The sequence below is a fragment of the Bicyclus anynana genome, chromosome 4 (genome assembly GCF_947172395.1).
Source record: "Bicyclus anynana chromosome 4, ilBicAnyn1.1, whole genome shotgun sequence".
NCBI classification, from domain to species: Eukaryota; Metazoa; Arthropoda; class Insecta; order Lepidoptera; family Nymphalidae; genus Bicyclus; species Bicyclus anynana.
The window spans coordinates 12,072,224-12,088,065 of record NC_069086.1 but is presented as its reverse complement, the minus strand read 5'-3'; the positions used below and the strand labels follow the sequence as shown (position 1 = coordinate 12,088,065).

General features: G+C 34.5%; 1 protein-coding gene across 2 annotated transcripts in view; it reads right to left on the bottom strand.

Annotated features, from left to right (window-relative positions):
• Positions 1 to 1,180: 1,180 nt before the first annotated feature.
• Positions 1,181 to 15,842, bottom strand: part of LOC112046611 (gamma-aminobutyric acid type B receptor subunit 1) — a 172,624-nt gene continuing 157,962 nt past the window's right edge. Inside the window, exons 13-16 of one of the 2 annotated variants that reach the window (XR_002886899.2) lie at positions 14,410 to 14,666; positions 11,196 to 11,333; positions 8,997 to 10,663; positions 1,181 to 7,583 (exon numbers count right to left, since the gene is read on the bottom strand). Coding sequence is in view for 1 of the 2 variants with exons in the window: in XM_024083307.2 (XP_023939075.1) it covers positions 7,561 to 7,583; positions 10,588 to 10,663; positions 11,196 to 11,333; positions 14,410 to 14,666 (494 nt within the window). In the remaining variant the exon portion in view is untranslated. The remainder of the gene's footprint in view (positions 7,584 to 8,996; positions 10,664 to 11,195; positions 11,334 to 14,409; positions 14,667 to 15,842) is intronic. The other variant, XM_024083307.2, reaches the window with a different exon arrangement.

Here is a 15,842-nt window from a genome sequence, read left to right as displayed (position 1 = left end):
GTAACTTTGCAATAAAGTTGGTCATATTTTGAAGTTGTCTGTTATTATCAACCTATTTTAACGGCTCAAGGGTCAGCCTCCTTTTTTATAAAGGAGGGAATATGGAGCCTTGACTTTCACCACGATGTTTTAATGCAGATTGGTTAGCGTAGGGAGGTCTTCAACTCCGTTGAGTTTTTTGCCGGAATTTCGCAGCAGGTTCTACAGTCACTAGTACTACAAATAGCCATCGATCTCCTATCAAAAAGTGGATGCACAATCAGCGACCAAAAAACGTCAAGAAGTTTTGTTTGGCACTCAATTCAAGTAGTCGCATTTGCAAATTCAACATTAAACTCAATCTTTATGGTTGAATTTGCTCTGAATAAGGGATTTTACTGAATATTGGACTATATTTAAAGGCCTTTTGGTATAATTTTCTTTTTTTTAATAATTCTTAAACTCTCAAAGCCGAATTGGCCAGTTTTTAAGTGAAATTGTCTACATTATTGTACGTCCTTTTATTATAAGAGGTCAATGCAAACAGCTGACTAATCTGCCATGCATTCTGTAAAGCTACATCGCTCATTTCCATTGCTTGTTGTTGTTAGTGTCATTTTTTTGGCATCCCATAGAAATAAAGTTCAAAATCTAATAAAACTTGTTATAGGCGAATATTACATCGATGAGTATAACATAGCGGAATCTAACCCCAGATGTTTCAAAAGTGCTTATAAACTAAAACCTAGTTGAAATAAATATTAATGAATTTTTCCACTATCATGATGTTAATGATAATGACTAAGACCGACGGGATTGTTAATGAATAGATCACCGTCTAAGAATTCAGTTTTCTATGTTTCTTTACTTAATTGTTTATTTAATCTTTCTTTCCCATTTTATACTTACACAAGCCGACGCTCCGCAATGCCACCCACGAAGTTCCCGTTCCCTTGAGAATATGGCGATAAAATATGGCCTATGACAAACTTTACCTCTTTATAATATCGGTAAAGACATCCATAGAATTGACTCTCCCAACAACCCCAATTATTATTTATTTCAATTTTTAAAAATAAACTCATAATTATATTCAAGAATATTATTTCTAAGGATTATTAGATTATTTTTAATTATCGTTTCAATAAACTAACATCTGTAGGGTCGGTGGTTAATCAATAAAACAATTTATACATTTAGATCATTCAATGATATTTTATTTACATGGTGGTGAAAGTCACATTCAAACTTATAACAAACAGTTCACAGAAAATCAATGAAACTGATTTCTTAAAAAGCTTACATTACTTTATTATTACTAAATATCTAAGCTACCTAAAATAGTCTAGACTTTCGAAAATGTCCAATCATAACAATCATTAATAAAAATTATAAAATTACAACAAATTGCACTAAAAGAGACTGAGTGAGAATAAAATTTTAAACATCAACAGTTTTTATATATTTAAAAATAAACATTGTTTTGTTGATTACATATTTAACAATAACATGTAATATCAATTAAAATAATTAATCGCAAACATTTCTATGCAGTCAAATCTATGACTAGAGACATACTAATAAGGAGTTAAAACCATCCAAATTATAGGTAAACATTTTTTCATTTTTCTTAAATAATCAACACAACGAAACCGTAATTATAATTAAAATTTAATAGCGCTGTAATATTTTACGTAGGTAAGGGTTAGAATACTTGCACAGAACGATTCTGATTGCATAAATATTTAGTCCGTTACGTTCCATACGTGGAAAACGTACGTAAATCGTTAGATTGAGATAAGCGATAAAAGCTATATTACCGGTGAAACGATTACAGCGATGCTGAGCGCAGCGGAACAGCGTTTAACGGACTTAAGGTCGCTGCATACGGAACGGGGTTAGGTATTGGGCGGAACGGCGAAGAGACGTGAAGGCTAAATTCATACAGCAATAAGACAACCCCGCACGTTTTATACAGTATAAGTTTTGACTAATAAATAGAAGCATAGACGTTCTACATAGAAGCATTTACACGTGGTTAACACGGCAAAAGAACGGTTACCTACTACTTAAACGTTCGTACACATACCGCAAACAAAAAATCGGTTGTCTGTAAAGTCGGTTTATTGACGATAGTTGAACGCGATAACGTCATAAAAAAATACTGATGGAATGGTTGCATTTTTCAAAAGAAAATTGTTCGTTTTATAAAATACTTACAGTTTAATAATCTTCATAGATCAGAATATACTTTATTTCTTGTAAAAAAAGTTGGCAACCCGAGAGCGAGGGGACGACGCATGACATCATCTTTTTCGAGTGTGCAGCTGGTTCCATAGAAATATAAGACGTTCTCACGTCAAAAACGTGCAGGAATTGCCGTGTGAACGTATCCCTATGTAGATACGTCGCCGTCCCGTTCCAATGACTTCGTGTCCCGTTCCGACTGAGTTAAAACACGTTACGTGTATAGTGAGCTTAACATCATCGTTAACACACTCAGCTTCGCTAACCTAGCCGCTTCCGAAAATCCAGTCACCAAATTCGTTTGAGATTTTCATGGTTTTCCGTAGCTGCTACGTAGTGGTGCTACGAAATATTTTTTCGTAGCACTTTGTAACAATGCCTGTCCGGGTTAGTGCTGTTACCATGCTTATTTCTGCCGCAAACCAACATTTCTGTATTTTGATTTATTTATGTAACATAGCTGTCTGTATAAGCATTTAAAAAGATATACAAAAATTGAATTTATAAACGATTCCTAAAAGGAAATTTTATTTCACATTTGCTAAGCTCAACTCAAATGTTAATTATTTTCATTTCCAATGTATTCAACTTTAAATAGCTATTTTATTAATAGTACAATTAATACATCTAACAATTGAGAATTAAAATATACTGAGTTTTTGATTCCAATATGGAGAGAGATCTTTTTATCATCCACTTAGCGTTAGACTGAATTTGTTGTGTTTAGCTATTTTCTAATTTTTTAAAACACATTTAAATTACTGAATTAAACTAAAAATTGTTTTCGATATTATTAGAAGATTCTATATAAAGTTATGCAAGTTTAGTTAAAGATGTAAATAAAAAGTACATCTCGTTTTATTAACAATATAGAAATATATTAAACCTGGTTTATTTTGAAGTAAATAATACGGTAAAAACAGTCTAAAAATTAAAAAGATAAAATAAACATTATGTATCTTAAAAAAACCCAAGTTAACCCAAGAAAATAATGATTATAGAAAATAATAAATAAAAACGAACCAAGAGTATAATGAATTTCTATTAATTAGTAACAGTAACTTTTAACTTGACTTATCTGGCAGTGCTGTACTGTGATGGTAATTCTATATAACTTCATTAATTAACTACTAAGTATGAGGTAACTTTTACGTAATAACTTTGTAAAATTTTCTACATGGGAAATTAAATGAGACAATTTTTGTGATAAATAATGTAACTATATTTTTTGGCCTCATTTATCACTGCGATAAAGCCATTTTAGTATAGATAGATTATACATAAGTATAACTTTACATTTAGAAACAGTGCGTACATAGTACAATGTAAAAATGAAATTTAGAGGTGGCGATAAAATAGGAAAAGAATATCCTAATTCCCATTTTTTTTAATTTTTCCTAAACATAAAATGTTACACAGATTTTCATGTAGTTTTCACTGATAGATTAAGTTAAGGCCTTAGCAAAATTTAATAAGGGTATTGACATATGGTCCACCCAACGTGAATGAACCTTTTCGGACAATATCCACATTGTCCGGAAAAACCGAATTCAACGGGACGTAATCCCGGGCATCTGCTCCTACGTATGTATACCGTTATACAATCTTCTCGTCTATATCCCACATAAGTGAGGTCGGCACAAAATTACATCCTTTTCCATTCACCTCTGTCATACGTCAACTCCACACTTACCCCCCGGTGACGCCGTAGTGGTTCCACATGGAGCCATCGGCACAGACTCAACACGAAAAAAAAACTTCTCCTTCACACATATCTTCTTTCAAACAATCCAACCGTCTCTTTTTTGATCTTATTTTCGGCACGTGCCCATCAACTTGTAATTTTACGTATGAACATAAATTAAGTATTAAATAAATTACTGTATTTAATGATGAGCAATAAACAAAAACATGTTTGTTTATTGCTCATTGACACCCCCAACTTTGTTTGCATTGAATTCGGTTTTTTACATTTCTTGTAAGGATCTCTAAAATCATTGAAATTAAAATACAGCCCTTTCTTTATTTTTTATATCTATACAAGTTAGCTCTTGACCACAATCTGACCTGATGATAAGTGATGATGCAATCTAAGATGGAAGCAGCCTAACTTGTTAGGAACAGCATGAAAATCCATACTCCTTTTCGGTTTCTACACGACATCGTATCGGAACGCTAAATCACTTGGCGGTATGTCTTTGCTAGTAGGGTGGTAACTAGCCACGGTCGAAGCCTCCCACCAGCCAAAATGACAATATAGCTTTTAATTTATAAAAAAAATGAAAAAAATGGCGAATTCGGTTCAGAAGTTTCAAAGCTTATTCGCTGCATACAAAAAATCATTTCTCTGTATAATAATAGTGTAGTGAAGTGAATGTGTGTGTTTATAAATATATCAAGGTGTTGCGAGTTATCCGCCACAACACAATGTTAATCTCCTTACGTTCCCATAATCTCATCGATGAATGTGGGGCAAACACAAATAACCGCCCAACAATCCGATAATTTTGTGAACTGACTTTATCTATAAACATAGAAAATACAACAAATCATGTATTATGAAATCACGCACTAAAACTTAGTTTTATCAGGCTGCTGTGATCAATTCAATTTGTGCCTATCGCTTTTCAAATTAAATAATTAAGCTTACTATAATATTCTTCTGATATGTTCATTATTTTAAATATAGTAAAACATAATATGAATCTTGAATGATGTGTTTATAAGTTTTCATCAAATGCACGATTTTTTGCGTGTAATTGCTATTTAGTTACTATAAATCGCACCTAAAAGGAAAATACACAATCCAAATATACCATAAAACTTGTAGATCACAGATCTTGAACTTTAGCGAAAAATGACAAATTAATTTCATTTATACTTTCATATTTCATATTATAGTTAATATAAAGCCAGTAAAATATGATGCATTGTCTTTCGTTACTGAATATAAAAATAATTCAATTTACGTATGAATAATATTAAAATAACTGATAGACTCGTGACAGTAACTTGTTGTCCGTAGTAATGGCTGTACGTTTTTTGAATTGAAATGTGTTAAAGAAATTGTGAATCTACAAATTCACTAACAACTATAATTCTCTTTGAAACCCTTGGTTTCCAAATTAAAGTATATAATTTATATTTTATTAAGTTAGTAACCTTTTGAATAATAATAATTAACGAACAATATGTTAACGATGGGATAAAACATTGTAATTTATTGGTACTCAGTGAATAGTTGATTTATTTTGCTACTTTCTGCCAAATAACCCAAACCTAAATCATACTTGACAAAAATCCTCTACGTATCATTATTAATGACTATAGAGTCAACATGTTCGGAGGACGTTTCGGATTCGGGGGAAAAAATGTCACTACAAGGTCAGCCCTTGATCCTTACAGGACAGGTAATCAGGTATGGAACTTAGACTAACTGATCCCAAGCACTGACTGCTTCAATCCGAGTGGGTGGGCTTAGGGTTTTAACGTGCTCTCCGAGGATCCGAGGTTATTCGCACGAGAGTTTTTTTAACGGACGTTAAAAAAGCGTTCAAATACAAAAAATGTATTCACAATTATATGTGCGAACGATAGCGTTTTTAAAACACGATCCTTTGTTATCGAGCAGTGTTGCAATGGCGTTGGAAATAGACCTTAATTTAACTTCATACTATCAGCCGCACCCGCAATGCTGTGTTTTAGCTCATCGCTTTTTAAACTCTCGCGTGAATGAGCCTTAAGCCCCCATTCGCACGAAAGTATTTTTTAACGGACGTTAAAAAAGCGTTCAAATATAGTATGAAGTTAAATGAAGGTCTATTTCCAACACCCAAAATTAAAATGCAACACTGCTCGAAAAAAGCTATCGGACCTTCGGAGAGCACTTTATAACTCTAACACACTTTTTTGTCGAGCAGTGTTCCATTTTCAATTTTGGGCGCTAGAAATAGCTAGAAATACCTTCTTCCAACTTCATACTATCCGCAGCCCCTGCAACGCTGGGTTTTAACGCATCGCTTTTTTAACTCTCGTGCGAAAGAGCCTTAACTCTATAACTGTACTAAAGAGGTAGGAGTGAGATGTACATGGATTTTTGTCGGGTCTAAGTGACGTTGTCGCTTATGTTCGTCGGCTTTTCGCACGAAAAAGTGAACAATAAATCTATTATTCACTGCTCATAATGAACTTTCGCAAAGTAACGCCGGCTTCTATTTAGTATTTCGGTTGACTTACAACTTATACTATACTGAGCAATGATCATTGTTTACAACCAATAGATTTATAACATATTGATATCTGTTTATCATACTCATAAATATAATGCTTTAACTTTGTTCGTTAAACAATATATAACCTCCATGTTAATCAGACTAAACATTTTTTATCAATATGCTAACTCCTCATGATATCTCAACTACATTAATCAATCATCTATATTTATAAGAACACTTTTATTTCATATCATTAAGTATCGTTTCGTAAATTAAAACTGTTAGTCGATAACGTTAAAGATAGACTTGATTATAATAACAGGCCACTTTATAGCTAAAATATTTTTAACATAAAAATGGAATCACAAAATTTCAATACAAAACTACTGAACCGATTTTCATGAAAATGAAATTGGACCAATCTGGAAGTATCTATACTCTTTCAAACAAAAAATTTCAGAATTAGTTAATAAATGACGAAGTTATAAGGTAACAAACAATAATAAAAAAAACTTAAAAACTGCTACTTCTAATATACAAAATGGCTAATCCACGTGATTATTAATAATCTAACCGTTTTTCTATTAAAGCAATCTCGATAGTTTAATTTCTAAAACGGCAAAATTATATAAATTAAAATACAGGGAAAGTATCGTTTATCTTGTAGTGAATGTTTCAATATATTTTTTTAAATTTTATTAAATGATTATGAAACACGGCTAAAACTCACGTAATATTACGTCGGAGTATGCCCGACTAGTTTCGAACCCATACGGGGCCCTTAGTCATGAGCTGGTTCTTGCATCGCGGCACGATCCAAACTGCGAAGCGGCTGCGCGACGCGCTGCTGCACGCATTGCGCGCGCGGAGAGGGGTTGAGTGGTGGGGAGTGAAGGTTCCGTTACACTCTCCAACGGTTCATTAATGTCATCTTCATTAGACTCGTCTTCTTGTAAGCAAACCGAACTAATGCTATCTTGTTCCAAGTTTGTTGTATGTGACAATGAAATTTTATTATTAAATATTTCTAAGCTAGAAAGTGGCCTATCAATAATATTGTATTTATATAATTTGGTATTTATTAAATAACACTATAACAAAACCGTGGAATCATCGGCGATTAAATTTGTTCATCTTGGACATCTGTGAAGGAAAAAGATTTTCAAATTAATTAAAAACACAACAGCTGTTATTTACGACTTCATAAATTCCACATTAAAAAGCATAAAAACAATATTCCTTGATTTAAGCTGCGAGCAAAATAAATTAAAGCAATAATTCACCCTCATAATATAAGCGAAAGTAGGTATGTTCATATTATAAGCATTATGTAACAAAATTTTGTACATCTTGCATCAATTTTCAACGTATAAAGCCAATGGTTTGTTTGTTTACGATTTAACATTCATGCAAGGAAATCTCGTTACACAGCATTTCAGATCAATAACAACTTCTAAAGAACGTACCAAACAATAGTATGAATAGTTTTGTATGATATATATGTTGAATGAAAGTCGTGAAAATATTGTACATTTATATGCAGAAATTAAAATTATAATGTTAAATTATATTTTGTGATTAATCGAATTACCATAAAAGTGTCAGTGATTAACGTCGCAGATTATTTTTAATTAATTGAAACAATATCTGACATTATTATCAGGGATGGCAAAATCTGAACTTTTAAAACACGACGATATAACGTGAACATGTAGCCAACTTTGGGACCTATTGTGTGCATCGGTGTGCGATTCTAATAATGAGTCATCACAAGTTTTCATCAGATTTTCGTTTTTGTGATCATCTGTTATAAGTTATTTCAACGAAATGATCTTAACTACGCCATTTTAGATCAAGTGGCAATGATTGTAACTTTTAACAATCATATAACTTGATTATTAATTATTTCAGCTGAATACCAGTTTTACCAAAAACAGAGGAGGTTCTCAATTCGTCGAAATCTTTTTTTTTTAAATAACGTCATTACTTGCTACTGCCACTACGTAATTTCGTTGAAAACACAGTCTTAGATGATTGGAAAAACGACTATCCGATGAAAAACGATGCAATGTCTCATTATTAGAATCTTACATCGAGCTTTATAATAGGCCTGCAGAACAGCTTCAAGTGAGTAATGGATTTGAATGACCTTTCAGTATTTGGACGGTTTTTATGATTTGAAGTTTAAATATGTAATATATTTGGATATTACAATAATTATGATGATAAAACCAAACTAAATCATAGTTCAGATTAAGTGCGTATACGCGGAAATGTTATACGATGATGTCCTACTTCGCTTTTTCTAAATAAGATAACATTGTTCTAGATTTAAATCAATAAATTCTTACTTTTTATATTTACAGAAGTGGCATCTGCGAATGAACGTAAAACAGTTTCGGCGAAGTCATAATATTTGTACAATACGTGTCGGCGACGCTAGGGCGGTGCAGTGTGGGTTGGGGTCATGCTGGTGAACAGGGGACTGCGGACACAAACACGCACAGGTCTACTGGATACTGAACAACATCTGCAGCTATTTATACGAGTACTTACACAGCCTTAACATTCAGAACTCTCGACATATTGCGAGTCACAACGCCAGTTGCAACTTTATGATCTCTCTCCTCATTTTAAGTCAATTTTGAAAAGAAAACATTACCAATTAACATTTTAAAAGATTGTATTTTAAATGACAAACTTAAATTATATACATGAAATTTTAGTGTTACTTTATAAATTATGCATTTAACGAGATTTGACTGCATGAACTCGAACAAAAACACTACGCATCTAAAAAATAACAAAAACATGAATAGCGTGAACACTGAACAGTTCAATGAACATGGTCGATATTATAGTCTATAAATAAATAACGTTTCACATAAATTATCATTTTGTCAACGACATCATTAATCTATAATCTAAATTTAAATTGGTGCTAATTAAATTTAAAAGTGTCAAATTTGAAGACATTCGTGTAAATCTTAACATTATGTATTAAACATTTAAAAAGCATAAAGAAATCGTTGTAGTGAATAGACAAAGTATACTAAAGTTAGTGCCATTACAATGGCGTTAGTAGAGAGTATATGTAGCTAAAGTAGGTCTTGTACAAACAATGAGATTTTTCGTGTAGCTCCCTAATCTAATAGTAAATCTAAGTCAGTCTAGTGAGAGTTAAAGATAGGGTATGTACAATACACAAGGGAACACGTGCAAATTGTCACGATTTGTGAGGTAGTATCCAGGCTGAGGAACAACAAGGAGCGACATGGGATCAGGTGTGGACATCACGATAAAGAATAAACTTATTTCTAAAGTTTAATAACATTTTCAAAAGTTTTTAAAACTATTTGCAAATTTAATATTTTTATGATCGATTTTAGCACAATGTTATTACCGATATCCAGAAAACGAATATTTGTAGCGTAACGTTTTAAAACGGACACAGTTTGAGAAGTTTTTTAAGTAGTTTTTTCTGTTTTTCATACCTTCAACAAAATTTTGAGTGAATTTAATATAAAATAACGACAAAATGAGAAGCCAAATGTTATTTTTAATAAGATGAAACAAGAAACCAGATCACCACAACATTATTTATCGAATATTAGAAACCGAGTTGTAACTGAAATGTACTGGATTACGGTTTTCAACTTATTTTATTTACCTTAATAGCTATCCTATGTAATAAAAGGGGTAGAATGGATTATGTTTAAGCAAAATTTTATGTAGTTGGATTTAAGTAAGTTAGTCAGGGAATTTTGTAAATAGGTATCGAAATTTAATAATACTTGAGATGAAAGAAAGGGGATAGCATGTATATATATTTAATTGGGAATATTATGCAAGCATTATTTGGATTATGTAGTCTTTTTATTATTAATTTAATCCACATAGAAACTTAGATGCGATAAAGCTGCGACAATGATGTGGTTAATTTTGATTAAGTGAAGTTTTATTTTTCGTGACTTAACAGCAGCGTTTGATCATCTACAACAGTCAATGACATAAAGCTAAGGGATTTATAGGTAGCTCTCGGAGAAGTCAAGGTCGGAGACTGATGCTCGCGAGGAGCGGGTGTAGTTGGTGGAGGTGCCGTAGTCGGAAGTGGCAGTGGCGAGATCCGCTATCACTGCGCCCGTACCTTGGGTGACACCATCCGCTGCCGCTGCCTCACGCTCCGCCAATTTTTGCTTTAGGACACGGATTCGCTCCTCTTTCTGTAAACAACGCTTGCATTCTATTTTTCGCCTACCTTCCGATCAAAAGGAATATAATGTTGCAATATTTATAAATTACGCTATTAAATAAATAAATATTATGATGTAAAAAATACTCATATTTTATAATATATGTAGGTATTTAAAATTGAACGACATACACGCTTAGGAAGTATTAATTTGAGTAGTATCAAAATGTAGAGCGTAAACTGTATTTCATGTAGTCTGTCTATTTTCGGAGGACTATTTGGCTTTGGATGAAATAGTAATTTGTAATGGCCAGCATTTGGGAGGCACTTTGATGTGTTAAATTTAAGGTACCATCAGCAATTCAAAAACGTTAATCAATTCAAAAGCATTGGTTTTTCATAAAAACGGGTCTCGCTATGTCATATGGCTCCCTCTGTGTCATTCTAAACAATTTAACAATACGAAGAATAAGAAGTTAATACTGTCAACTTACTACCACATTTACAGGTAAATAAAGGAATAGAAGACCTATGGTCAGTTTCAATGTATGAACAATAATTACCTGTGCGATTAGTTTCTGCAGTTCCTCATTCTCTTTAACAAGTTCACGATAACGTTCTTCGTCAGCTGGGGCAGATCCAGATCCGGAACCCCGACCACTTTCTGGACGTTCTGTCGGGTGACGTATAACCTCGATAACCTACACAAAGTAAAACTTATTCACGTCAGTTGTACTTACAAGATTCGAATATGTACTTAGTTTTTAGTTAATTTTTTCATTACTTATATATTCGTTGCGAGGAATTCGTACTAAAATTAAATTAAAAACCATTTTTTAGGTAGATTAAGTATAGTAAGCTTTTTTAAAGTATTTATGGTAACAATGACGTTTTGCAGATCTGTTAATGAAGAGTGTCGCACCATCCATTGTTTAGTTATATCTCTTGAAATGATTAGGCAGCTTCACCTTTTCCGATTCTTACTTCAATAATCGTCATATACACAGAACCTTGAATAATTTTGTACCTAATTCTTCTTCCAAAGTTGTTTAATTTGGTGAAAGCTATTTAGTAGTTTTGAATTATTTGATTTGAGTATCGCGAACAGTCAGATAGTCAGACAGACGCCGCTACTGACTTTGCTTAACGACTATAGATATGTGTTTTTTTTTTGTATTAGATATAACTCATCATCATCATTGTCCACCCAAATTTGGCTCACTTTTGAGTACGAGTCTTGTCTCAGAATGAGAAGGGTCAGGCCTTAGTCCACCACGCTAGCCCAATGCGGATTGGCAGACTTCACACGCGTAGAGAATTAAGAAAATTCTTAGGTATGCAGGTTTCATCACGATGTTTCTCCTTCACCGTTTGAGACAAGTGATATTTAATTTTTTAAAATGCACCTAAATGAAAAGTTGGAGGTGTTTGCCCCGGACCGAATTCAACTTACGCCCTTCGAATCGAAGGCAGTGGACACATTCACTGGGCTGTCATGTCTCATAGAATTAGATATTAATGGTAATATTTAATACATTTTAAGAGCAGCTACGTACAGATGAGATCGGTGTTCGAAGAGAAAATTTTGACGATAAGTGCCAATCACATTTGATCGTTGAACGTTCCTCGTTTTATTACAGGCGTCGATGAGGCCGTAACTTAAATGATTTTTTCGCGCCCTTATGGGCAAACGGTTTTTAAATTTGATTCTGATGAAGGTCGTATTACGTTCCCTTTGAACCTTTTTGAGGTCGTTGTAAGTAATTATTTGAACATATTACGATAAAACGGTTCAGTAAAAGTATTCAAGCTGACTCGGACGACCTTTTTGAATTTTAGTTCAGATTTGAATTTACCTCGTACTTCCTTTATAGAAATAATGATAGAAAGTACCAGCAGACGCTCGTGACTTCTTTCGCTTGGAAAATATGTATAAGTTTGTCTCATTAATCAATCTATCTAATGATAAAAAGCACATTAAAACCACGTTAAAAATTCTAAACGTATAGGAAGCGACTTTTTATACACTATGTTAAGATAAGATTGTTCAAGTTACGTTAATAAGAGAAAAAAAAAATTAAACAGACGCATTTCAAAATTCTTGTAATTACTTATTGTTAAGTTTGGCTGGAGGGAGGCTTCGGCCGTGTCTGGTGGCTAGCCAAGCGATTTAGCGTTCCGGTATGATGTCGTGTAGAAACCGAAACGTGTGTTGATTTTTATCCTCCTAACAAATAATAAAACAACCTCCTAACAAGTTAGCCCGCTTCCTTATAAAAAGTAATAAAAAAAAACTTACTCTTGTACTAACTTAGGCTTGTCTATTTATTTTAATAAGAAAAACTTGTAAAGTTTGTTTATAATGTTGAGAGTTAGTATAAGCGTTTAAATCTTAGGCGTATTAGATCTTGTATTTTTAAAGTAGCAGTGTATAAAAAATTCATGAATAAATATTTGTCGAGAGTATCTCTTCTTGTTTTCGATGTGTTTACATTTTACATACCTAATGAAGGAGGCAAATAGGGCGTGCCTGTGCATTCATTAAAAATAATAATTAAACCCACCAACCACTTTATATTGCTTTCTTTATATAAAGGTTACCCTCAATTTGTGTCATAAGTAAGTAGCTACGATAAATAACGCCTAAACTATTAAACGCTGATAATGTTTAGTGGTTTAGGCGATAAAGCGTTACAAACAAACGAACTTGATTTAGCATTTACAATATAGGCATGGATCAAATAGGTTTTGTACTTATTGCCATCTTACATCTTCGGGAGTAGGGACGTCTTCCTTCTATATACTCTTCAAAGCGGTTTATAAGCGATGGTTATCCACTTACATGTAACAAGTGATGAGAAATAGATAAAATGTCGTCCAATGGCGGTGGAGCTGTGCCAGTCCTATCTATTTCGTCCCAACGCAATTGAAATAAACGGTTGCACTGCTATTGGTTGAAAATTGTCTATTTCGGTTCACGAGGTATGTCATTGGTCATAGATTAGCACTACAGGCAGGGGTAAGCCATCTGTTGGTTTTTATTACTATAAAAAGCTTCTAGAAATTTGATGTAAGACTAAGGGCGATGCCATATTAGTGCTTTGAGTTACGTTGCGTCGACACTGCACTATAGCGTTGCGATGACTGACAGTGTTTCACTTGTTTCGATCCATTGTTGAGAATGCATGGGTGCGTGCGCTGAAATTGTGCATCATCGCTACGCACATGTGGCATAGAATACGTTAATACATTGCGACGACGCAACAGTCCCAATACCAACACTACACTTGTATCCGTACGTGAATCCTGGGTGCGTGCGTTATCCTCTTGCGCTGCGACGTCATGCGTCGCAAAAATGTGTTGATCCGTTGTCATGATGCAACGTATCGCACCTTAGAGATACTGACCTTAGGAATGAATATGAGGGCCATGCGAAGGAAACAGCAGAAGAGAATCGCGAGGGAGACGAAGGCGAAGGCAGATTCCTGATGGCTGGCGATGACCAACGTGACTAGGCCCGTGATGAGGCATAACAACACCACGATGAAGATGCTCATACCAACACGCGAGTAGTAGATTTGGCGCACTTTGACTAATCGTGTTTTATATGCGGGGAATAGTCCAAATTCTAGCACCAAACCTTTATACCCGTGCATGACTTCTAGGTGCGTGCGTCATCCTCTTGCGCTGCGACGTCATGCGTTGCAACAATGCGTTAATCTGTTGTGATAATGCAACGTATTGCACTAATGAGGTATCTACCTTAGAGATACTGACCTTAGGAATGAATATGAGGGCCATGCTAAGGAAGCAGCAGAAGACAATCGCGAGGGACACGAAGGCGAAGGCGGCGTCCTGCTGGCTGGCGATGACCAACGTGACCGGGCCGGTGATGAGGCATAACACCACCACGTTGTAGATGCTCATGCCGACGTAGCGCGAGTCGTTGATCTGGCGCACCTTGACTGATCGTGTCTCATATGCGAGGAACAGTCCGAACACTAGCACCAAACCCTTGTATCCGTACATGACTCCTGTAACAAGATGGATTATTGAGAACTGGAATTTAAAGACGACTTTTTATAAATAGATGTAAGTATAAACATAAGAGCCGTGATAGCCCAGTGGATATGACCTCTGCCACCGATTCCGGTGGGTGTGGGTGCAAATTCGGCCCGAGGCATGCACCTCCAACTTTTCAGTTCTGTGCGTTTAAGAAATTAAATTTCTCGTGTCTCAAATGGTGAAGGAAAAACATCACGAGGAAACCTCTGCATACCAGAGAATTTTCTTTATTCTCTGCGTGTGTGAAGTCTGCCAATCCGCATGGGGCCAGCGTGGTGGACTATTAGCCTAACCCCTGTCACTCTGAGAGGAGACTCATGCTCAACAGTGAGCAAATCATGGGTTGTTATTGATAAGGACGGCAGCCTGGCGTTGTAATGGGCCAAATAGGCTTGATAATGATAATAAGTAAAATTGATAATTTTATTGTATGATGTCTTCTGACCAAATATAATTTTTCAAAACAATCGAAGGCCCTATGCCTACGATGCGCGCCACGACATATTATCTCGGAAGAAGCTACTCGTACGGCTGGTCGTATAAATTAAAATAAATGAATTCGTACGGTTTACGTATCACTTTGTTTCACTTTCACTTCACTTTCTATTATCTCGTGAAGTGAAAAAGACAACCGAAAAACAAAAGCGGCCTAATCAGAAATATGGATCTCTTTTTCACTAGGACGTACGAAACGAAACGCAACGAAATTTCTGGTGTGGCGCTATTGGTCGACAATATGTAATTTAGTCTTCACGAGGCGCACATCTTAGGCCTATATGTTACATCACACATATTATCTCTACAACATCGGAACATCCTCAGAAAAAGTACAATTGAAAATTAATTTATTATTATTGAGTATTGACGACCCAATTTATACAATAAGTAACAGGTCTTTATTTAAATTGCTACAGTTAAAATAATCATTTATGGTTCGTAAAATGTATTTCGTTTCATACTCCAGTGTATATTGTTATGTAAGCTTTCCCAAAATCGTTGTAAGTTAATATTATTTAATGTTAATACATCTATTTAGTTTATATCAGTTCAGTATCAATATCGGTTAGTTGGCGGCTTCCGTGGCGCAGTGGTATGCGCGGTGGATTTACGGAGATCCTGGGTTCACGACTGCGCCGATTGAGGTT